The sequence below is a fragment of the Cebus imitator genome, unplaced genomic scaffold (assembly GCF_001604975.1).
Source record: "Cebus imitator isolate Cc_AM_T3 unplaced genomic scaffold, Cebus_imitator-1.0 Scaffold24, whole genome shotgun sequence".
Taxonomy (NCBI): Eukaryota; Metazoa; Chordata; class Mammalia; order Primates; family Cebidae; genus Cebus; species Cebus imitator.
Window position 1 is genome coordinate 13,503,913 of NW_016107339.1, and position 25,335 is coordinate 13,529,247.

General features: G+C 41.3%; 2 protein-coding genes across 3 annotated transcripts in view; one reads left to right on the forward strand and one right to left on the reverse strand.

Annotated features, from left to right (window-relative positions):
• LOC108300085 (HLA class II histocompatibility antigen, DQ alpha 2 chain) overlaps positions 1-22,891 on the reverse strand; it is a 73,322-nt gene extending 50,431 nt beyond the window's left edge. Inside the window, exons 1-5 of one of the 2 annotated variants that reach the window (XM_017522738.2) lie at positions 22,758-22,891; positions 19,159-19,407; positions 18,465-18,746; positions 18,122-18,296; positions 17,341-17,954 (exon numbers count right to left, since the gene is read on the reverse strand). In XM_017522738.2, the coding sequence (XP_017378227.1) occupies positions 18,142-18,296; positions 18,465-18,746; positions 19,159-19,407; positions 22,758-22,839 (768 nt within the window). In that variant the 5' untranslated portion in view covers positions 22,840-22,891 and the 3' untranslated portion in view covers positions 17,341-17,954; positions 18,122-18,141. Of the gene's footprint in view, positions 1-17,340; positions 17,955-18,121; positions 18,297-18,464; positions 18,747-19,158; positions 19,408-22,757 lie in introns of those variants that run through there. The other variant, XM_017522737.2, reaches the window with a different exon arrangement.
• On the forward strand, positions 964-8,879 carry LOC108299883 (HLA class II histocompatibility antigen, DQ beta 2 chain-like). Its single transcript, XM_037736294.1, is given in 6 exon segments — positions 964-1,154; positions 2,584-2,850; positions 5,955-6,234; positions 7,199-7,323; positions 7,890-7,913; positions 8,522-8,879. Coding segments are annotated over 6 exon segments (819 nt in total). The 5' UTR covers positions 964-1,045; the 3' UTR covers positions 8,536-8,879.
• Positions 22,892-25,335: the final 2,444 nt, after the last annotated feature.

The window sequence follows — 25,335 nt, forward strand, 5'->3', positions numbered from 1 at the left end:
TAACTCTAAACATTTGCTCCATCATTAATATGATTCAGCCCCAGGCAATGCTTCTCTACAGCTTTTGTTCTGTCTTCAAAACTAAATGTGACTGTGTCTGAATACTGTAAAATTTGTGTATTGTCCTTTACTGATGTCAGATGCACCTGTTTCATGGTTCAGGGAGGATTTAAGCAGCTGAAGAACTTAAAAGAGAAAAGTCAGCAAACACTTTCACTCAAAGAGCACGAATGCAATACATTCTTGCATAATGAAGAATCACTTGCCAGCAGGGCTGGGTGTCAACTTGTTTAGTTTTGTTTTATTTATTTGCTTTGTTTTCTTGTTCCTCCAATTAACTTGATAGTTACACATGACAGTGGAGGAGACTTTTGTAATGTTAAGCAAGTCATATTAATCTTAAATTTGTATATGTGAAGATCTAGATGTAAAATGCATGAAGCATGGTCCACATTTTGCAAAGAGAAGCCTGGGGCAAAAAGGAGTTCGGTAATTTGTTGACTCTCAGAAAGCTCATTAGTGGTAGGACTGCAACTCACCATCATTTCCTTCTAAGAACTTTGCTCTTTTCACCAAAACTTAAGCCTCCTCAGACTGTCTAAGACAATAGAAGTGAACATTTCTATGACAACAATTTTTTTTCCTGAAATATTATCCCCCCTTAATTTGCCCTACTAAAAATCCCAAGTATAAGAACAATAGTTTGTAAGATGTCTACTCTTGAATCACATTTGTCTTTTGCTTCTTAAAACTCCCAAGCCATTCAATCTTCAGCTACTTGGAAATCTTCACCTCAACTGTTCATCTAGTGCAATTTGAAGAAGAAACAGTGCCAGGCATTGGAGTGAGAATCTTCACAGAAAAATGTCGGCCCAGAGGCAGATGAGGTCCTTCAGCTCCAGTGCTGATTGGTTCCTTTCCTAGAGACTCTCCAATCCTACCACGCATTGTAACATCCAGAGGTTTTTACTGTTTCCGGCAGGTACATAAAATCTATTAGGTTTGAGTTGTGTTGACTACCACTGCTTTTTCCTTGGTCTCAATTATGGCTTGGAAGATGGTTCTGCAGATCCCTAGAGGCTTTCGGGCAGCAGCTGTGACCTTGATGCTGGTGATGCTGAGCACCCCAGTGGCTGAGGGCAGAGACTCTCCCCGTAAGTGCAGGGCAGCTGCTCTGGAGAGCCACCACTCTGGGAACAGGCTCTCCTTGGGCTGGGGTATGGGGGTGGTGACCTCTATGATCACAGAACACAGTCTTTTATCACCATTTGTTCTTTTTGGTAAATAGAGCTATGTTTCATTCTTATTTCCACCATACAATGGATGAGGTGAGGATAATCCAACCCCAATCTCATAGGCTTAAGCCTGGAGGAGGAGAGAGGAAGGAGGAGACAATGTGTGCATTTACTACTCCTGACAGGACAAAGTGCCTATGGAGTTATTTTTGATGATATGAATTTCCCCAAAGACACCATAGGATTTGCCATTTCAAGGTACCTGAAGACTTACCTAGACTAAATATCATGAGATTCTGCACTGGGAAATGTAAGGCAGCAATGGCGTCTGTAGTCTCGGTATTTGAGGTAAAGGAGTCTATACTACTGACTTGACTGGAGAGTTTGTGAAGGCAAACTCATGGTATTGAGGGGAGGTGACTGGGTGACCACAAATGTTTCACTGATTTATGGGCAAAAGGTGACTTCAGTGGGATTCAGGGACCTGAGTTGATGATAGACTGAATTTAGTATGATAGAAAGGAGGATGTAAAGAAGAGAAATAATACATATTGACATTCAGGCACAGGACAGTATTTTATATAAATTCTCTCACTCCTAACATCTTATGTGTAAGTATCATGATTTTCCTTCTACATAATTATATTTGTGATATGACTATTCTGTTAAGTAACGGGCCCAAGCTGGTGATTGACTCAGTTTAATTGGACTCTATAGAATTTGGAAGCTTGGGCTCTTTCCATGAGTAAATGTTTCTTTCTAGAACTCCGGAGGTGTTGGTCCTTTCTAACACAGAAGTGAGTAAACCTCACCGGGCACTTGGACGGGTATAGCAGAAAGAGAGTAAATTTAGGCATGAGAAATGTATTTTTCCCAGACACCAAGAGAATACTTGTATCAGGACGAGAACACGCTTAGTTTCTGAACCTTCCTCGTCATTCCCTTGAACTCTCAAATTTATGTGGATACTGTGTCTCTAAGATTCCCAGGAACTCCATGGAAAATGGGATTTCACGAGAGAACGCCTGGATCTAAGTGCAGAGGTCAATGTAAAATCCATCCGACTGCCCTCTTCACTTGATTCACAGGCTCAGGCAGGGACTGGGCTTTTCCCATTACCCTCCCTAAAGGAAGCAGATTCCCGAGGCCCCGGAGAGGGCAGGCAGGGCTCCCTGGAGGATCCCAGGTCCGAGCACTAGGCACGGGGCCTGGCCAAGAACCCGAAGTCGCACGGACAGGTTTCGCAGCTGCTGGTCGTGTCAGGGCGGCGGCTGCAGAGTGCGGTCCGGCTGGGGGTTGGGTCTGGGGCCGGGAGGGGCCTGACTGACCGGCCGCTGATTCTCCGCAGAGGATTTCGTGGTCCAGTTTAAGGGCATGTGCTACTTCACCAACCAGACGGAGCGCGTGCGGGGTGTGGCCAGATACATCTATAACCGCTAGGAGTACGCGCGCTTCGACAGCGACGTGGGGGAGTTCCGGGCGGTGACCGAGCTGGGGCGGAGCACCGAGGACTGGAACAACTATAAGGACTTCTTGGAGCAGCAGCGGGCCGCGGTGTACACGGTGTGCAGACACAACCACGAGGCGGAGCTCCGCACGACCTTGCAGCGGAGAGGTGAGCGTCGTCATCCCTCCGCGGAGCTCACCCTTGGCGGGTTCCCGACTCTGCGAGCAGAGGGGAGGGGCAAGGCCTCAAGGATAGAGCCCTGATCCACCCCAGGGGACAGGAAGGTGGCGGGGGCTTGGGGATTGGGGGTAGCACAGGAGGGGCGGGGAACTAAGGCAGAGCAGGAGGATGCGCAAACGCAGCCCTGAGTTCCCTGCAGAGTTGGGTCAGGCTGCCCAGTGTGTTCCAAGTCTCCCGGTCCTTGGGCCTCGTCCTCTGCTCTGCACGTTCTTGCCTCTTGCGTTACACGTTTGCCTCCTCGTGCCTTACCTTTGCTAAGCATTTCTCTCTTCCCCTGCTCGCCTGCCCAGCTAGCACTGTCCCACCCAGAGAGGCCCACGTGCCCAGCTCGAGCCACAGGAAGATTCAGGCTTGGCCTGGTGGAGTTAGGGCTGTCCCACAAGTGCGCGCAGGGCTTCCAGCAATTGCAGTTGTGAAATATGATATTTTGGCATTTGGCTTCAAATTATTATTCATTGTAATTCTGTTTTCTTAAATGGCTCTCATCCATGGTGGAGCTCTTTGAGGTGAGAGACTGTTTCAATTATTGCATGCCTGGTACCTGACACATTGACTGGTGTGTGGTATAAGCTTAATGATCTTCAGTTAAATTAATGAATAAATGTACTCAGCTGCCCATCCACTTAGGCTCAAGAGAAAGCAGAGGTTAAAAAGAGCCTTAAAAATTGACCGTATTAATTTTTTTTCTATTATTTTGCGTAATGGTTTAAACTCTTATTGACTTGGATCTTAAGGTTTGTGAATGCAGTCAGGAAAAAAGGTGTTTGCTGAAAATAAAAACAATACTTGAATGGTGTTGTAAGGCAGTTTTAATTTCTTAGAAAAGCTGAACAAATGGCACAATGAAAAGAGCAGACGCTTTGGAATAAATAGATTGAAGCTACTAAATTACTGAATGAAAATAATTTCAGGTTGCTTTTGGAGTAGATTTTCTCCTTCCCACCCATCACTATCCACTTCATGGATAAACATTATGAAAGTCAATTTTTCCCATTTAATGAGCACTTATTTCTAGACAATTGTCTTAGCAAACACCATCTATGTTATGTCATTTAATTCCACAGCTACCTGTGCATTAGAGATTAACATCACCACTTTATATATTCCTAATCTCGGTACATGGTAAACATTTTAAGTAATCGACCTGAAGCTTCCCCCGAATACACAGTCTTTCTTTCCCTCCCTCCTTCCTTCTTTCTTTCTTTCTTTCTTTCTTTCTTTCTTTCTTTCTTTCTTTCTTTCTTTCTTTCTTTCTTCTTTCTTTCTTTCTTTCTTCTTTCTTTCTTTCTCTTTCTTTCTCTCTTTCTTTCTTTTCTTTCTTTCTTTTCTTCCTTTCTTTCTTCCTTTCTTCCTTTCTTTCCTTTCTTTCCTTTCTTCTTTTCCTTCCTTCCTTCCTTCCTTCCTTCCTTCCTTCCTTCCTTCCTTCCTTCCTTCCTTCCTTCCTCCTTCCTTCCTTCCTTCCTTTCTTTCCTTCTTTCTCCTTTCTTTCTTTCTTTCTTTCTTTCTTTCTTTCTTTCTTTCTTTCTTTCTTTCTTTCTTTCTTTCTTTTCTTTTCTTTCTTTTTTTCGGCTCACTGCAACCTCCGCCTCCTGCCTTCAAGCGATTCTCCTGCCTCAGCCTCCTGAGTAGCAGGGACTACAAGCTTGCACCACCACTGTCAGCTATTTTTGTATTTTTAGTAGAGACAGGGTTTCACCATGTTGGCCAGGTTAGTCTCAATCCCTTCATCTCGTGATCCTCCCGCCTTGGCCTCCCAAAATGGTGGGATTACAGGCATAAGCCACCGCGAGGGGCCATACACAGCACTCTTTATGTTCTTCACTACATGTCTACACAGCCTAAGGGAAGTAAAGTCTTGTTAAAGCCAATTTTGAGAAGAAGTAGCACTGAGTCTATTCCTGCCTGTTTCCAATGTTAATGGGACAAAATCATACTTTCAAGGTATTGAAAATTCACTGATTAAACAATCCCTAGACTGACCCCAGTGTTATCCATGTAGGTTCACAAAGCTTCGTTGCCTCCTTCTGACCCACATCCTAATGCTGTCAAGTACTTATATTTTTGCTATTTCAAGTCTATGTCCATGAAAGTTATTTTATCATTTTTTCTTGTGAATTTGTGCTATTTTTACTTTCAGTTTTTTTTAAGATGAATATATCTTATAAGTCCTCAAATAACTGACTGTGATGTTAGTCAGACTCTAGGAAGGACAACCTAAACAAAAGTTCAAGTCCAGGCAGAAACCGTGATTCCTTCCAGCTGATGGCTCATGAGTGCCATTTCATTGGGGTGCCACCTGCTGACCTCAGCAAATCCCAGCCATATATATATTCACATTACAGGCACCCAGGCCGATCTCTGCACAGATCTCAGAATATTTCCTATGGAAAACACACATGATAATGTCTAATTTCAGAGGAAGAAAGTAATTCTCAACAGAACAGGAATGGAGTAAGGTAGGCAGCTCGTAATTAAACTATCTTGAGTGTTAAAAAGGAAACTAAGAAAAAGCAGGAATATGAGAGAACATATTACTAAGTAGATAAAGCATACATTAAATATTTATTGTAGTTTTACACTAAAGAAATAAAGGAAATTCAGTAAAATGGCCTGAGAGGTACAGGGTAAGATGTGTAAAACAGGCAGGGAAAGGTGTGCCATTTTTGACATGAGCAGCACTCTGAGAAGATAAAGCAATTGACTTGTTGGCAAACATGTTTGATCCGTGTTAGTTGTTTTCATGGCCTGCCTACTTATCCTTCAAATATTACAAACGTTTGCAATAACATTTGTTTTTCTAGTCTCTGTTACTAGATTGCAAGTTCTGTAAAGGCAGAAACCAGGGTCTGTTGTTTATTTTTGGATTCTCAGTGCTTGTCAAATTTATGTTTGTTGAAGGATTCTTAATCCAAGACTTGGACTCTAAGTATCTTTCCACTCTAGTTCCAAGGAGAGACCCTTGCTCATGGTAGACGTGCTGTGTGGTCTCACATCTCACTTCTGTGTCTTTCCCTGTCTGTTACTGCCCTCAGTGGAGCCTACAGTGACCATCTCCCCATCCAGGACAGAGGCCCTCAACCACCACAACCTGCTGGTCTGCTCGGTGACAGATTTCTATCCAGGCCAGATCAAAGTCCGGTGGTTTCGGAATGACCGGGAGGAGACAGCCAGCATTGTGTCCACCTCCCTCATTAGGAACGGCTACTGGACATTCCAGATTCTGGTGATGCTGGAAATGACTCCCCAGCGTGGAGACATCTACACCTGCCATATGGAGCACCCCAGCCTCCAGAGCCCCATCACCATGGAATGGCGTAAGGGGAAACTGGTTTCCTTTTACTGTGGGCCCCACAAGACCAAGGGCAGAGCTCCCTCTGACCCCTCCCATCCCATTTCTTGTTCCTGATGTCGCTGCTGAACTGAGAATCACAGGAGACTAGAGCACCTGTTGCCCATGGCGAGCGCATCACAAGAATCCTGTTCTCATTGTCTTTCCAGTTACTAGGGAGATCACTCTACACATTTGTGTTAGTCCATTCATGTACTGCTATAAAGAAATATCTGAGACTGGGTAATTTATAAAGAAAGAGGTTTCATTGGCTCTTCTCACATTACTATAAAGAAATACCTGAAAATGGGTAATTTATAAAGAGAAGAGGTTTGATTGGCTTATGGTTCTGTAGCTATAGGGGAAGCACAGTGGCTTCTGCTTATGGGAAGACATAAGGAAGCTCCTAATCATGGAAGAAGGAAAAGAGGGAACGAGGAGTCTCACATGGCATGAACAGGAACATGAGAAAGAGGGGGTTGGTGGCATGCAGTTTTAAATAACCAGATCTCATGAGAACTCACTATTGTGATGACACTACTAAGGGTGGTGGTGTTATACTATTCGCAAGAATCTGGTCTAATGATCCAGTCACCTCCCACCAGTCTCTACATCCAACAGTGTTAATTACAACTGAACATGAGATTTGGGTGGGGACACAGATTCAAACCATATCAACACTATTAAAACCCCAGAACCCAGCTGTGACAGCTATGAGATTGACTATTAGGGCTGGTGACTGGGGCCTTAGGGTTTGAGGTCTGGATGAATTCCTGAGGGGCAGGGGTGTACTTCCTCCTCTCCCTCACTCACCCAGTGTGCCCAAGGACCTATTGGCTGGTCGTTCTCTTCCCTAGGGTGGTCAGACTGGAGAACTAGTTTCCCCTGACACCTCTATCTCCTGTACCAAGGACATTATGGGGTGTGGGGACAATCACTGACATGCAGGCGCTTCTTCCTGGGGGCTCACTCCAAATCTGCCCAAAGCAAGATGCTGAGTGGAATCGGAGGCTTTGTGCTGGGGCTGATCTTCCTCGGGCTGGGCCTTGCCATCCATCACAGGGGTCAGAAAGGTGAGGAACCCCAGGGGGAAATGGGGAACATGGGTGGTTTGTGCTAGAGCTGATTTTCCTGGGGCTGGGCCTTGTTATCTATCATACAGGTCAGAAAACCGAGGAACCCCATGGGAAATTGGGGAAGATGGGCTGTGACTGAGACCGTCTCTTCAGAGACGTTCTGTCTCTAAATGTAGCTCTTTCCTCTTGACCCTGAGAGGAAGTGTGAAGAGACAGGACAAGATTGGAGGAGGCATTGGAATCTGATTTCACTGGGTCAGTGGTGGCGCTGCCAGAGCTGACTGATAGAGCTTATTCCACAACTGCCTTACTGCTCATCAGTATCTTACTGGTTCCTTTCCAAAAGCTTCCTCCATTAAGAGATTCAGAGCCTTGGCCTCCTTGCTCTCTAGTGACAATTTCCTTTGTTTTGTGGAATTTTAACTTAGGCTGCTTAAGGCCTTGAAGAACATGGTTGGGAAGAAAATATAACTCCAATTAAGCTACATGTGTCATTTACCTTTGGGGTAAGAGAGTGGCTGTTTTTGTAACAAGACCTTTCTCTGCATAATTTCCTTTTGCAGGACGTCGAGGGCCTCCCCCAGCAGGTAATATTTCAGCCATGATCCAGTGTGGGGAGGTCACAGGTATAAGAGGGACGAGCATGAGCTGAGTGTTCCAGGGCACAGTGGTCTCTGTTCATGGGCTGTTTGCTGCTGTGAGGGTGAAGTCTCAGGGGAGAAGTTTGCCAGTTTCCGGGGATCTCCAGAGGTTGTTCCCCAGAACCAGCCCTTAACTTTGGTGGTATCTTTTTGTGAAATGTGGGGACAGAGACACATCTTGAATGTTAGACAGTGGGGTGATGCCCACTTTGTGCCACATTTTGATGGCTACTGCCTATAGGCATTTTTTAGTGACTGGAAAAGGTTGCTAGTGGTGGAGGTGAGGTGTCATTCAATTTGCTAAAAAAATCAAACCCTTCCTATTACCCAGAAGGATAACTGCCGTTCCCCCACCTCCACAAATCTGCATCAAGCTGAAGTTCTGTGTCCTCATGAGCTGATTTTACCTTTACACAGATCTTGGGGAACGTAATGATGATATGCCCTGTACCTCAGTGTTCTCGTTTGATGTTGCAGAGGAACCTGAGGGGTGGGGGAGAGGGCGTGTCGATCAGCGTACCCTGTGCTGATCACACCTTATCTCTCTTCTCCAGGGCTCCTGCACTGACTCCTGAGGACTTTTGTCTGGGATTGGTTATCACTCTTCTGTAATGCCCGCCTGCCCCTGCCCAGAATTTCTAACTGCCTGTGTAGCCTGTCCCGCTTCGGTCAGAGTCCTACAGTGACTCTCATGCAGCCACCAGGTCACCTCCTGTGATCCCCACCCCAGGGCGCTGGCTGTGACTCTGCTTCCTGCACTGACCCCGAGCCTCTGCCTGTGCACTGCAAGCTGTGTCTACTCAGGCCCCAAGGGGCTTCTCTGTTTCCCTTCTCCCCACCCCAGACCTGTCAACACAAAATCATTTACCTGACTTTAGTGCTTTTCACGTAATTAAACATGATTCTGAGTTATCTGTATTCTGAACTTCCTCAACTGAGCAGAGGCAGGAAACCATTGCCAAGTGAAGGAACATACCTTTAGGTGACTCAGGCAAACTGTGGCCAGAAAGAGGGTGGTACCTTGAAAAGACACTGAAGCATCTTGGGGTGCAAAAGTAAGAGTGAGCAGAGGAGGTAGAAAATCAATTCAATTGTCACATCATTCATGGTTCTTTAATACTGAAGTTCAGTGCAGTGGCCCTAGTGTTGTCTAAGTAAGCATGGTGGAATTGTTTGGGGACAGCTATCGTGACTGATGTTTCAGATGTATTCTGGCTGGCAAGTCACATCAATCAAGACTAATTTTTATTTTTAAGAAAGTATAACCAGTAATGAAGGTACTCTTTTTGGTTCCAAATGATAGAAACGGAACCCAAACATATCTGATTCATGTTACAAGGACACTTGCTTTCAGAAGTGACTAGTTCCAGATATTCAATGAGGTCTTCATCTCTCTCTTCTCTTTCTGTTATAGTTCTGTCTGTGCGTCCTCCTCCCTGTGTGTCTCTTTGTCCCTGTGTAGTTCTTTCTGAGTGTCTCTCTCCAGTTTTGACTTTGTTCCCTTGTTGTGTCTTTCACTGCATTGTTGCCTTTCTCTGTTTTTATAATCTTTGTCACTGTTTATCTGCATTTCTTTTTTTTCTTTTTGCATCTCTGTTCTCTGCATCTGTCTTATCACCTCACACCTTATTTCATTTCTCTCTTCGTGTGTGTGTGTGTGTGTGTGTGTGTGTGTGTGTCTTTGTTATGTATGTTTCTAGAGTGTCTACCAAAGTTTTAATAATTTTGGGAAAGATTCTAATTGCCCAAGCCTGAGTAACATGCACACCTCCCAAACACACCATCCTGTTCATGGGATGCTGACAGCCAGCGTGCTCATTCCTCTTATTATGAAGGAAGACTGGATTTTCCAGAACTTTGTGGTGCTGGAAACAACTTTCCAGTGTGCAGATGTCTACATTAGCCATGTGGAGCACCTCAGCCTCCAGAGCCTCTTCACAGTGGTGGGGTGGATGGGGAAGTTTGTTTCTTGCTGAGCCCACGGGTCAAACGGCAGATCTTCCTCTGGTTCTAGCGTCCCTCAGTGGTACCTGTTCACAGCCATCCCATTCCTCATTTGAGATCCCCTTGTCATTGACATTGTAACCTGTTGATTCCTGATGACACTTTCTTCCTGGTCACAAGGGAGGTCACTACACACAGTGGCCCCTTTGATGTGAACCCAGCCCTGAAGCTGGTCTACATCTCAGTCTCTGGATTTGTGATTAAAGCAGACAAGCTTGTCATGCAGCCCATGACAATTTTTAATGTGGCCCAAAACAAATTCTAGGACATTCTTTCAGATCAACTTTGTCACACAGAACACATCCTGGAAGATAGTTTGTTTATGAAAGGGTCAAAGTCTTCCCCGTTTCTTCCACTGCCAGTTTCCTAGAAAAAACTGTTTTTTGCACCCAGAGTCCATTGAGCAGTATAATCTTTAATTGATAAAGTAACAAGTATATTCTTTGTAAATAAGTTTTCTAACAAGAAGAGTTGAGTCTTAGTACACATATAACTTGGAGGAAAGTGCATGGGTGTTCTAGAAAACAACCTGCCAGTTGTGAGCGTTTGTTTTTACCTTAGGAAATATCAGTATATTTCAGACACAGTGGTGCTCACCAATATGCCATAAGCGCCTTTACATTTCCCAGTGTTTTCTGCTGTTAGGTTGGGATCATTTGACTAATGTTAGCCAATGGAACTTGCAAGTAGATGCATGATGAGACATTGGAAACTCCATAAAACCTGAGTCACTTGAAAAACTGTGGAATTAAATCTCTTTATTGAGTGAAGCCACTGAGATTTGCTTTTAACTCAGGGCTAAGATCTTACTGCAACATAACCTTGCCTTTCCTGTTAACCATGGAATGTTTAACTTCAGAAGAAGTTAATAGAGTGAATCAATTGAGTTAATGGAAATTGAGATGATTGAGATGATAATTTTTAAACAAAAAGGTTTTTGAAAATAAAGAACAGAAAACTTTATTTGAACAACAAAAAGTTAATGTTACATTAAAAAATAAATTATTTTTAATTGATAAATGAATATTTATAAGGTACAATGTGACATTTCAATATATGTATACAGTACACTGTGAAATGACTAAATCAAGCTAATTAACACATCGATCACTTCACATACTTTTTTTTTTCATTTGATGTGAATATTTAAAATCTGTCTTAGCAATTTTCAAATATACAATACAGCTGGCCCTCTGTATTTGTGGGTTCTGTGTTCTCTGATTCAGCCAACCCTTTATTGAATATATTTGGAAAAAAATGATAAAATACAACAATACAACATAAAAATAATACCACTTAAAAGACAATACAATGTAACAACTATTTACATAGCATTTATATTGCTTTAGGTATTATAAGTAATCTAAAGATGATTTGAAGTATATAGGAAAATATCCTCAGGTGATGTGCAAAAACTAAGCCATTTTTAAGAAGGGACTTGAGCATTCTCAGATTTTGGTATCCAGGAAGGGTCCTGGAGCCAATCTCTCATGGATGCCAAGGGACAACTGTATGTTATTATTAACTGTAGTCACCGTGCTGCACAATTGATCTTCAGTACTTTTCCTCCTCTCTGAAACTTGTACCTTTTGACCAATATCTCATTCCTTTTTCTTCCTCTCCCCACACCCAACTCCTCCGTGACTTTGACTTTTTAAGATTCTGCATATAAGTGAGGTCATGTGGTTTTGTCTTTCTGTGTCTGACTTGTTTCACTTAACATAATGTCTAACAGGTTCATCTGTGTTATAAATGACAAGATTTCCTTCTTTTATAAGGCTGAATAGTATTCCATGGTGTATGTGCACCACATTTTTTTTATCCATTCATCCGCTGAGGGATGCTTAGGTTGATTCTATCTCTTGGCCATTATGAATAGTGCTGCAATAAACATGGGGGTTCATATATATCTTTGATACACTGATTTCATTTTCTTTGCAGATGTACCCAGAAGTGGAACTGCTGGATCATACGGTAGTTCTATTTTTAATTTTTAAATAGCTGCTGAATTTTAAAAACATTTATCTGATTGTTTTGTTCTACATGAATATATATGTATTCCCAGGAACTATATGTATTCCCAGAAATATATACGTTTCTGTCGTGGGTGCTGTTCTGCTGTACCTAAACTCTTCTCTTTGAGATTGAAGGATTTATTCTCTTATTTTCTGGGAATGTTCCTGGCTGAATGCCCCCAGCCATCAGTCATTCCCTGGAATTGTCTTAGGTGATAAAACCTGCCTCACTGGATTTTACTCCACTTCCCAGGAGGAACTCACCTATAATGATTGGTCAGTGTGGGGGTATAAACCCTTGCTCTAACTTGGGCCAACTCTGAAGGCCCCTTGCAGCTTCAGAGTAGCTTCAGTTATGCTGATAGATAATAGTCCATTTTTTGTGTGTGTGACTGAAATAATAGTCTAATCTCTAAGACCTTGCTCTAACTCTTGGGTCATTTTACATACTTTTTCACTTATGATTGTAATTTAAATATATTGATCTTTGTGGCTTCTATAAGTATGGGCAGTGTCTCTCCTCCTTCTTGGAAAATGAAGTTATTGGCATTGTTACCCTCCCTTTCCCCTCTCCTTTGTGCTTCCACTTGCCAATTTTTCAATATTTTGAAAGAGAAAATATTGACATTCTGCTGTAACAATAAGAGTCCTTGGGCTTCGCTCACAGCTTAATCCTAAATTTGAAAAAAAAATGTTGATCACTTTCTAAATATTACTTATGCAGTCAGGTGTTCTTTTCTTGCCAAGAAACTGATGTAGTAGAATCTCTTTTCAGTGAGGTCCTGGTTAAACCCAGTTTCTTGGATTCCTTACCTTCCCATTTCCTGAATAACAATCTCAATCCGTCATATCCTTAGCCAGCTTCCAGTAAAACTCTGCGTGGTAGGTAAATTTTGTGTCCTTTCACATCCACAGGTACTTTTATTCTTTCTCCATGCCTGATTGTGATTTTGAAAAGGTCTGCATTTATTAATAAAAAATAATTTTTCTTTAGAACTTCAAGGACTTTCTCAACATCTTAAATAGAAGTATTTTGTCTGTTGTCAGTTTGTTTCATCTTGGTTTCCCCCACTGGAATATTTTATGACCTTTCTTTAACACCTGAAGTTCTGAAATTTTGAAAGTAAGATATTTAGTGGTGAGTTTGTTAATTTTGCTAAATACCTCACAAGACTATTCTATAGAAGAATTAAATCCTTTATATCTGAAAATTTTTCCCTTATTATTTCTTTTGGTAATTTTTTCCCGTCATCTTCCCTGCTGGTCTCTCTAGCTCTGTCACTTGAGATTGGACTTCCTTGGTCTATTCTCTGTCTTATTTTTTCTACCGTATATTACATTTTTTTTGTCTTTTAAGTTACTGTGAGATTTTCTTAATTTTCCAACTTTTAAATTAAATTTTCCAATTTTTTAAAGCATTTTTGTATTTTTGATGACTTAGTGAATATATAAACAAGTCAGGGGGCTTAGTCCAGCCAATAATAAAGTAAGCATTACTTTGCTTTCCTTTGTTATTATTAGTTTCTGCATACAAATTCTTTAGAGCTGCATTCCTGAGAGGTTCTTATAGACTTAGGCAGGATTTGGACAGGGTTTCCTAAATGTGATAAAAATGAGAGGAACTGAAAAACTAACGTAACTTCAAACAGAATGCTTCTCTGCCTGTGTTTATGGGACTTTTCTGAATACTTTTATTTTTTGAAAAAAAACCTTTATATTACAGAAAATTTCAACTGGGTACAATAGTAGAGAGAAGAATACTATGTATTAACAGCCCAGCTTTAACAATGATCTACTCATGAGCAATTTTGTAAACTCACCCAATTATCATACAGGCACATACTGGATTATTTTGGTGATATTTTTCGATATAATATTTCATTCATAAATTTTTATTATGAAAATCTAAAATATAATGCCTTTTAGAAACATAACAGCAATGCCACTACCACAATTAAAGTGAGATAATTTCTTAATATACTCAGTGTGAATTTTTCTGATTGCCTCATATAAATTTTTTAACAAATGTGTTTCTTTTCTCTATTTTTAACTTTTTTGCAAATTGTTTGCTGGAGAAGTGTTTTTTTTTTTTTTTAACTCTGGTACAGTTTCTCATATTCTGATTTTTGTTGGTTACATCCTTGTGGCATCATTCATCTTGGGATTTTGACTTGAACTCCAGAAAATAACGATAATACCAATTGTTAACATCTATTAACTGCTTACTATGTGCCAGTCTGTGTGTGAAGTGCTTTATTTGTAATGTTTAATTCTTCAAATCTCTAGTTTGTGGTAAGTACAAATCTGAAATATTTTATGTGATTTTAAAATGTCATGAATGTTATTTATTTATTTATCTCTAGAGACAGAGTCTCACTGTGTTGCCCAGGCTGGAGCAAGTGCAGTGGTGCCATTGATCCTAGCTCACTGCAGCCTGGAACTCCTGGGCTCAAGCAGCAATCCTCCTGCCTCAGCCTCCTTACTAGCTGGGACTACTGGCTGGTCTCCACCTCCTGACTTTGAGGGATTCACACCTTGTGCTGAGATCACAGGAGTGAACCGTTGCGACTGGAAATTTTGTAAAATTTAAACAATGTGATATTACCTATCAATGAAGTCAAACTTTATGTACGTAATCCGAAATAATTCAGGTAACAAATAATTTTTAAGAATCACATAATTTTAAATCATGCAGTCTGATTTATAACTTTGTTTATGATAATGTCGTATGATGATCTCACTTTTAACTTTCAGCTGATAAAAAGATATATTTTTCTCTATTTTATAAAACTAATTTTAATTATGCTATTTTGACATTATATAAAGACTTGCTGAGTATGTTTTTTCAGTAAAATCCAGCTACCGTTAAAGCTGCTTTCCTCTGTATTTCTTGGGGAAGGCTTCTAAATAGGGGAGCATTTGTATATTGCTGTATGACTCTGGTCATAATGTCATTCAGTGTAAGCCTTTTATTACACACACACATGCACACATACAAATGCACACACCTCCAGAATGCTGGGTTCCTCCCAGATGAATCATTGAAATTTATATAAAAGTTATTTTAAATCCTATTGCAAAAAAGCTGTTAACACATTCGTGCATTTTCATGTAACCTTTTTTATACTACATTTTTAATTTTATATATTTGGGATTGTTATTGTTGACCTTTTCTTTTCTATTTTTTAATAGGCTTTATTTTAAACAAGTTTTAGGTTCCCAGAAAAACTGTAAAGTACAGACATATCCCATATGCTCTCTGCTCCCACACACGCATAGCCTCCTTCACCATCAACATCCTCCACCACAGTGGTACATTTGCTACGATTTATGAACTTACATTGACACATCATTATCACCCAAAGTCCATAGTTTATGTTGAGGTTCACTCTTGGTGTTGTACATTCTATAGATTCAGGCAAATGCATAATGATATTTATTCACCATTGTGGTATCAAATAGAGTAGCTTCATTGCCCTAAAAATCCTCTATGTTCTGTGATGTACATTATCATGATCACCACTGGTTCAGATTCTCTGCACTTACTAATTCCTAGTCTGCATTTATAATGATTTTCTCCTGGAGTCTTTCCCACCTCCTCCCCAAAGTAAATATGGATAAACATCTGTTGCATATAATTCACCTTGACTTAAAATTTATGGCCATAAGGAGGGAATATACCCTTTAGAGAGATAAAAACTGAAGTCAAATATTACAACTTCTTCTCCTAAGAGTTCTCTTAGCATCCCAATCCCAGTGTCTCATTCTGGAGAAAGAAAAAATTCTCCAGTTAACATATGAAAAGAAACTCACTCTTATGTCTACATTTGAATCTCCTAAATCGTTAAGAGTCTAAGGAAAACAAATGTACTTTTTATATAATATGATCCATTCTTTTAAATAAATCAATTATAAATGTAACTGCAGTGGTTTATGTATTCACATACTATGTGTAAGGCACTGCCTATATATCAAGATTATTCAAATTCCATCAATAACTTTGCAAGGATAGTATTATCACTCCCACATTGTGGATGAGAATAATAAGGTTCAGAAATGTCAGTCAGATATTTTACCCAGTAAAGTTGAAAATATTGGCTTCAAAGTACTGAGTTGTGGATTTGGATTTAGGTTTCTTTGTACCAAGCTATGCTGCATCGATTATCAGTTAATGTTTTGTCTTTTTTTCCTCCTATTACATTTTAAACTCACTGATGCGGATAGCATGGACAGAAATATTCTCGCAGAATTTCATAGCTGTTTAGAGCCATAAGATCCTTGTTGATCCATTTCCTCTGAGAGAGTTTCTATTAGGAGTCCGTGAATCCAGTGGAGGACATGGCACCCACAGCTTCTGTGACATTGTCTCAATTGTGCTGTTCTTCTTAGGACTTCTCTCTCATAGGCTCATTCTTTCCTTAGCCAGGAGGGGTGAAGAGGAGGACCCTGGGGCCCCAAAATATGTCTGTAGCTTCTACTCCTATCCATTTTCCATTGTCACTAACCCTAAGTAAGGAACAAGTATTTGTTCCTTTTCAGATACCTGCTCATATTATTGTATTTTGATATTTTTCTTTCTTTTTTAAAAAATTATTTATATGTATTTATTTATTTTGAGGCAGAGTTCCTGTGTTAGTTTGTGTAGGATAAAGGCCTCCAGCTCCATCCATGTTCATGTTCCTGCAAAGGACATGATCTCTCTCTCTCTCTCTCTTTTTTTTTTTAGTTGACACCTGAGCAAAATGGTGTTTGGGGGTGTTGTCCCCTCTCCTAGTGGAAAATCTGTATATAACTTTTCTTTTTTGAGGTGGAGTCTTCCTCTGTCACCCAGGCTGTGAGTATAGGGACGCAATCTCGGCTCACTGCAATCTCCACCTCCCAGGTTCAAGCGATTCTCCTGCCTTAGCCTACTGATTAGCTGGGATTACAGGTGCCCACCACCATGCCTGGCTAAGTTTTGTATTTTTAATGAAGACAGGGTGTCACCATGTTGGCCAGGCTGGTCTCGAACTCCTGACTGCAAGTGATCTGCCTACTTTGGACTCCCAAAATGCTGGGATTACAGGCATGAGCCACCATGCCCAGCCTTATTTTAATGTTTTTCTCACTGGCTTCCATTTCTTTTCCTGCGTTGAGAATTTTTATCTCCTCAAGGTGAGGGGGGGAGAGGAAAGCTTCTATTGTTGTCATTCTTCACAAATTTAAAGTTTTAAGGATGCATTTTGACTTTTGGTAATAACATTTTTTACTTTTCATAATTTTTGAGATTCAAAATTTTATCCTGTTTCTCTGTCATTCCCTTTAAAAGCCATATTAAAATTAGTACAGACTTATTTTTTTTGTTTTGTTTTGTGTGTATTTCTGCTATAACCATTCTGAGCCAAGGGCAGAGGGTATCTGTTACCTTCCTCACTGGTACCTGAATTGAGAGATGGGTGGCAGTGGCCAAGGGTAGGAACAAAAGGAAGAAGGAAATATTAACTCCAGCTAAGAGATCAACGAATTATCAGGATACACTGTACTTGGTTGCTCCTGTGTTACTGGGCACAAAATGTGATCTGAGAAATGAGATTAAATTGATCTGAAACATAAGAATCTCCCATTCTTGGTTATGCTCCCAGTCAGCCCTAAGATGAAAGATGGGAAAAATTCAAAAGAGGCCTCAGAAAAGAGAATTTATTGCTTTCATGAAGATTTTAGATAAAGGTCACTGAGGAATAAGGTAGCTGAGTGGCTTACCCAGGCATCCCTTAGTAGGTAACATTTGAAAAAAGAAAAACATTCAGGAGGTCAGGGAAATAATTGAAAGGCTTTTGTGAGCTCTTAGGGAATACAGCATCTTAAGTACTAGAGAACAGGTGAGAGGAGCAACATTCGGAGGAGAAAAGGGTTATGATATATCAGGACAGAGAGTAGTGCTATGTCATGTAGCACATCCACTCCTCTGCTCCTGCAGATGGCAATGCACCTGGAACAGGGCAGACATGAGAGGGTTGGCTCCAAGGGGGCTCTTGTCTCATGATCATGCCACTTACCAATTCCACTGCAACCTTCAACCACATTCGTGTCCACAGCCTCCTCCCACTTTCCTTCCTCTCATACTGCGGCTTCAGCTCTAACCAATCTCAATCTTACCTTCCCTTCCAGGATGGGATTCACAAGGGCCCTTGGTGTCTGGAATCATCAACTGAACACAGGCCTTGGATGATGAAGACAGTGCCCACCACAATGCCCACGAGGCCCACAGACAATCCCAGGGCGCAAACCACAGTCTCTGTGAGCTCTGACATAGGGACTGGAATCTCAGGCTCTGTAGAAGTGAAGTTGTTGAGGTCAGAATGCAGAGTGTGCTCATGTGCAGGTGTGTGGGATGGGATGGGGTGGAGGGTTTGCTCTGCAAAGACTCAAGGCCCCAGGCTTAGGGAGAAGAGTGAAGCCTGTCACTAGAAACCCACGAAGTGGTAGAACTCACACTTACCCCAGTGTTTCAGAAGAGGCGCATCCAGGCCCCAGTGCTCCACCTTGCAGTCAAAAATCTCATCAGCAGAAGGGAGGAAGGTGAGGTAACTGATCTTGAAGAAGGAATGATCACTCTTGGAGAGGAAGCTGGTCTCAGAAACACCTTCTGTGACCGAGTGCCCATTGCTCAGCCATGTGATGTTGACCACAGGAGGAAAGATGTTGTCCACAAGGCAGATGAGGGTGTTGGGCTGACCCAGTGCCATGGGAGACTTGGAAAACACTGTGACCTCAGGAACCTCTGCGGTGAGGAAACAGCATTGATGTGAAGTGTGAATAGCTCTTCCCTGAGGTTCTGCATTATGTCCTGGAAGAGCTCTCCTACCAGCATTTCACCACCTGATAGTCAAAGAGATCTCATTTACATTCTGCTTGGGAGCAATGACACATTGCTTCTGCTTTATTCCTGTGCCCTGCTCTCTGTTGGTATGTTTAATAAAGTGGAGGTTCATGAGACCTCTCCTAGAAGGATTTAATGAATGCGTGATGGAAAGACCCTTGTATTACATGGGACTATGTGATTTTAGAGATGGGGGACAATGAAATTCCAGCAATTACCATAAGAAGATCTTGGGATCTCTTGGGAAGAAGAGAGTAAAACTTGGTATGAAGGATTAGATTCAGTAAAGGGAGGCGGAATGGTGGACACGTACCATTGGTAGCGGCAGTCGAGTTGGACTGTTTAATCATGAATTCCAAGGTGTGTATTCCCACAGTCATATTTCTCAGTGCACTCTGCGGGTCAAAACTTATAAATTTGCTAAACATAGGCAACCGCCAGACAGTCTCCTTTGTCTCCAGGTCCACGTAGAACTCCTCATCTCCATCAAATTCATGGGTGTACTGGCCAGAGGGACCGTACGACTGGTAGGAGTTCACGCCATAGGAGGCAACGTGGTCAGCTGATGAGTGAAGGTGACAAGCAGGAGGGCAGAACACAGGAAGAAAGAACCTTAATACGGAAAGTGATTGAAGAAACTGACTTTCAAATAGCATGGGCTTCATCTTTGGCACGGTCCCTGAACAATATTCTCAGCACCTGTTTTCTCCCTGCCTAAAGCTGGTACTTGTTGGGTTAGAGTTGATGCTGTCTTTCCCACTGTAACATATGCTCCACAAAAGCAAACACCACACATCTGCTATTTTGAGTGCCTACCTTGTGCCTGGCATATCATAAGCTTATGATGAATATTGTAATAAACCAAAGAAGGAACGAATGAGTTATCATAGTATTTAGTCTTCTTACTCAGAGATTCAGTTTATTTATTTCCCTCTGCTTCCTAAGTTTTATCTCTCAGTTATTTCTTTTGTCAGTTAATAACAAATTGAGTATACTTCCTTTCCTCTCAGGACTAGCTCAGAACAGGACACTTTCTATGCAGAGATTTTCCTTTTTTTTTTTTTTTTAATCAAAGAAAAGCATGTAGGATCTTATTAACTTAAAAAAATTTCTTCTAACAATTACAGGGTATAAGAAAGACTATTACAAGAATAGCAACATTACACATTTATAACAAATAAACAATGCTTCTAAGGTCTCTGTTTTGTTAATAGTAACTGTCCTTAGAGTAACTGATTTCTTCTGAAATGAAAAGTGGAAGCTCTACTCGTTTTTGAATTTCTGTCATTCCTCTCACTATTTTTTTTTTTTCCTTTGAAGGAGGTTACTAAATGGCTATAATGTTCTGACTCAACACTTACATGCACTCTAGGACTCAGGTAAATTAAACTCTTTACCTGAGGAAAGAATTTGCAAATGGGCAGTGAGCTTGTCTGAGGATGCCAGAGCAGAACAGCAGCCGTGCAATCCCGCCAAATGAGCCGAATTGGACATTTTTGTCAAGACATGTGTGAACCCTTTATTATTTTATCTTTTCTTCTTTCCTTGTTTGCTGACCATTCAAGAGTGTCAGACATAGCAGGGGAAGCTTAAAACACCATCAAGGAACAAACCGAACAGTGGGAGAGTCAGGTAGGTAAGGGAGTAAATACCATGTACTGTGGTGAGTTCTGTGAGGAGGATATTGACAGCCTTACAGTCCAGCATCCTTCACAACAGTCTGTCAATCAAGCCAAACTACATTTCCTTTCATGTCTTTGCAAGGGTCTGTTTTTTTCTCACTGAAAGAAGTTATCTTTTAGGATTTCCTGGAGAAATCCTAAAATTCATTCCTGAGGTTTCTACTTACTTAACAATTTTGTAGCTAAGTCCTCTCAACATGTTTTTGACCGCGTTATGACCTCCAACCCCTCCATCTCAGCGTCTGGCTCTGCAAGTGTGTCTGTTCCTCTTCCAGCTCACCTTCTTCCCTACCCAGCATGACTGCCCTGGTTGATTACTTGACAGGCCACCAACAAAGGCTCCTTATCCTTACAATAAACCTTGAATCCTAGTTCAAATATGAATATATGTGGCAATCCTTCTTTTCGTCTGGCACTCGTTCTGGGCGCCTAGTATTGCTGGAGGATGGCACTCTGCTGGCCCAGCTGGAACCAAGTCACTTTTACAGTTTCAGCCTCTGTTGGGTCCACTGCCCTCCCAGCAATGGCTTTCTGCTTTCCTGTGCCCCATATTGTTTCTATCCCTGGTCTGTGTACCCTCTGCGAGGCACACAGCATGATTTTTTATCTTTGAATCCCCAAAAGTTAGCTCATTGTGTGGCCAAACATGTGTACTGAATGACAATTACATTTTTTGACAATTACATAGATTTTAGGGAAGACTGACAGGCACGCAGGTAGCAGAACCACGCAAAGCCCAGGATCAGGGATGCTGAGGGCTGCATTCTGACTCGTGAGCCTCGAGTACTGTTGCTTTTGTGGGCACCTTCCTCCAAAAAAATATGGAAAATTATAGCTTCTGATTGGATTTCTACAAAGACAAATATAATCCAGGCTAAATTAAAAGTTAAAACATTTTCTTAAGCTCTAAAACTTCATTTTTTCTTCTAATTTTAAAAGGAGTTAAAACATTATCTCTTAGCTTTACAGTACAGAGGGTTCCCTGCACTGCACACACTGTTCCTAATGGATGAATGGAGCCTGACCAGGGCACTCTGCTGTGAGGTTGAAGAAAGGAAATTTGAAGCAAAAAATCCAAGTGCTCTGGAGAAGCAGATGAAACTTCCACTGCCAAACAAAATCAGAATGGGAGCAGCCATGGTTAATAAGGTTGTGGAAGTTTAGAGTAGCTTCCAGTTCACTTTCCCTTTTAACTATTTGACTTTTCAACTTTTGTTTTACAAACCCACTGTCCATCTCTACAAAGGAGCAGGGAGTCAGAGACAGATCCTGGAAGGGAAGAGGGAGAAAGGAATGCATGAAGAGAGGTGGAAAGAGATGGACGACAAAGACAGAAGGGACTAAAGGACCAAGTAATCTGTGCCTGCCTGTTTTTCTTTTTATAGGGCTTCATTAAACAAGGTGAACAATAGATAATTTTGGTTGATAGTTTGAGAATAAAAGAATTTAATTTACCAAGCATTTTGTCATAAAGTTCTCAATTTTAAAATAAAGATATTTCTTACTTTGCTAAAGAAAAAATATGAAGATATACCTGTAATAGGAATAAGTAAGAAAAAGTTGACATTCATGTTTTTACCCTTTATAAAGCATATCTACATGCCCATTTTATGTGATTATAAGCCAGGTGACACAGATGAGGTAGCAGAGAGTAAGTGCCACATTTACCATGTGCTAAGATGATTATCTGAAGGCATTCAGCCTGCTGGGCTCTTTTACCTACTCCCCACCTGTGCCTGTTCCCATGTGGAAACATGAGTAAGTCTGAGACAAAGAAAAGGAGCACTTTCTTTTCATCTATAGAGTATACATAATTCATGGAACTACTTGCCCCAACATATACTATAGGAGGCATAAGAAAAGCTTCAAAAGTTATTCAGAGAAATTTGGGAGTAATAGTTCAGAAATTTTTAATAACAAAAAATACTCCACTCATAGAAACATCCCTAATCTTTGAGGCAGTCGTGATGGAACGCCATAGAGACCTCCAGGCTATAGTCACTGTTAATATAAAGGGAACAATGTCCTTAGTAAACTCCAATAGCACAGGTAGCAAAGAGAGTTGGTTGGAGCTGTGGTTTCTTAAAGGAGGAACAGCCAAAGTTTTAAAATTTCTTAATGCTGAAAAGACCCTTGGGAAATTTCTACTATTTATTAGCAAATATCACTCTCTTTTCCTTCAATTTCCTGTCTTCTAACTCCAGAGAACATCCCTCACTCATGCACTCACCCACAATGTCTTCACCTCCACAGGGGTTTATCACGGTGGTCAGGACGAGGGCCCCCAGCATCAGAACTTTGTTTAGGATCATCCTCTTCCCAAGGCAGCCTCAGCAGTTGCTGTTCTGAGTTGTAGAGCAACTGCGAGGACCTCCAGACAAGGAAGTCTAAAGACACTCAAACCAACCCCTGCCAGGTCAGGCTTATGGCCAATCAGAAAAATCCCCTCCGGTGACATCTTGATTGCCAGTTGCAGAGTTTGTATTAAGAGCACTGGAAGAAGACGGGGACATCCTCTGGTTCTGCCACATCCTCCACACAGCGTGGTCTTCAGGAAATTTTCTATGAATAAAGGGAAGATACTAAGTTGGAATCTTCTCTCATGTGTGCATGTCTGCTAGTGTTCTGAGCAGCATCTTGGATAGACAAGGTCATTAATAACATGGCATCCTTCAGGGGTTTTCAGGTTACAACCTCCAGGAATTCTTCCCTGAGGCGATTTCCCTCCCTGGGAGTCTCCATCCCCTCCCCTTTCTCTGGCTTCTCCATTTGGGTTAGCTGTTTTCTTTTTGCTTCCATAGTGTATATGGTATTCCCCAAATTTTGACCTGAGCCCAGTTACCTAAGGATCTCTGCTGGTTGTAGCCACATAATACCTTTGCCTTTTCTACTTGTACAAATCCTGCTGGTAAGTTCTCAAGTTCTTAAAAGCTCCAGGTGTTTTTGACCAGGGCAATAAAAGAAGTTAGACTGTCATGTGGTGATGCCTACAGTAGCAGATCTTTTATACAGTTTTTCCTTTTGCTTCGAGTAATCTTTATACTCTTCAAGTAATCTTTGGTGCTGCTTGAATATATGTATGTATGTGTGTGTGTGTGTGTGTGTGTGTGTGTGTGTGTGTATATTTTTTTTTTTTTTTTTTTGAGATGGAGTCTCACTCTGTCATCCAGGCTGGAGTGCAATGACACAATCTCGGCTCACTACAACCTCCACCTCTTGGGTTCAAGTGATTCTCCGGCCTCAACCTCCTGAGTAGCTGGAGTTACAGGTGTGTGCCATTATGCCTGGATAATTTTTTGTATTTTTAGTAGAAACAGGGTTTCACCATGTTGGTCAGGCTGATCTTGAACTCTGGACCTTGTGATCCGCCTACCTCAGCCTCCCAAAGTGCTAGGATCGCAGGCGTGAGCCACCATGCCCGGCCACTTAAATATATTTAAAAGAAATTTAGGGACATTGACTACATTAAAAAAGCTTTGGCTGGCTCAATTACTCAAATAGTTTTTTTATTTAAGCATATCAAGTCAAATATTCACAGTAGAACAAGAAGAATTGCTTTGACTTAGAAAATAGGGTTACTTTTCTTAAATTACTGGATTTTTTCATATTTGTTATCCTACCACATTAAAATTTGCTACTTGCAAGGGACTAGGGATTGAGCTAAAGGTAGTCATTAGAGGGAAACTTTTTTTTTTTTTTTCCAGATGAATCTATTTTCTGTATGTTACAGAAACAAGTTAGTTAATGGAGGTTTTGTTTAGAATCACTCCGTCCTTGTTAAATGGCTTTCTGAGATTCTCAGCAGGTTATTCTTAACTCCCAGTGGCAGAGACTAAAAAAAAGGAAAAGAAAAAAGTGTCCTGACACCTGGGAGCTGCCTGATGCAGTGAACAAGGCCTTGGGGTTGCTAGGAGTTAGCCTGGTATTCACGGCTGGTTTTGGTTCTCCTGTTGAAAGTAATAGATTTCATAGAACATCAGAATCAGACAGGTACTCTGTGAGCATGATGGATTGAGACAGAACACAAGGCCACTCAGTCATCATGTCTGCACCAGACAGAACAGGAATATTGTCCAAACCACAAACATAACCAGGCACATCTCTCTCGGGAATGATTGCTGCTTCTTTACCAATTACAGCTGTAGCCTCAGGATAGTCTTTTGTACCTTCAGGTAGGATTTATAAAGCCACCCAGTCATAGCACTGCCACCCCCACCCCTGCTTTCTGTCAGAATCCAGTTAAAAATGAAGTCTCTCTTTCTTAAATCCTCCTCAAAATTACCTAACACAAGCACAAATCTTACAATTGATTAATGGTCAATTTTATATGTTGGCTAGACTGTGGTCTCTAGTTATTCACACACTAATAATCTAGGTGTTGCTGTGAAGGTATTTCGCAGATGTCATTTAAGTTCTTAATCAGTTAATTTTAAGTAAGAATTTATCAGAGATAAATTGGATGAGCTTAGTCCAAGCAGTTGAAAAGTCTTAAAAGCAAAACTGAGGCTTCTCTGAGCAAACAGAAATTCCACTGTGGACAGCGCATCAGCCTGTGCTAAGAATTCCAGCCTGCTTTTCCTGACGACTGCCTCCCAGTGGGTCTTGGACTTGCCTAGTTCACCCCCACAGTTGCACAAATTAATTCCATTCAATCATTTTCCTAATATAAGTGTTCTCCTGTTCTACTTCTTTGGTCCCAACAAACTTTTACTGAGCTGCTGCGTGATTCCTCATGGTGAATTTTCTCCATCACTGCAATGAACAATAAAGCCAACTTGTTCATTTAAGGATATGTCCTGGCTGGAAGC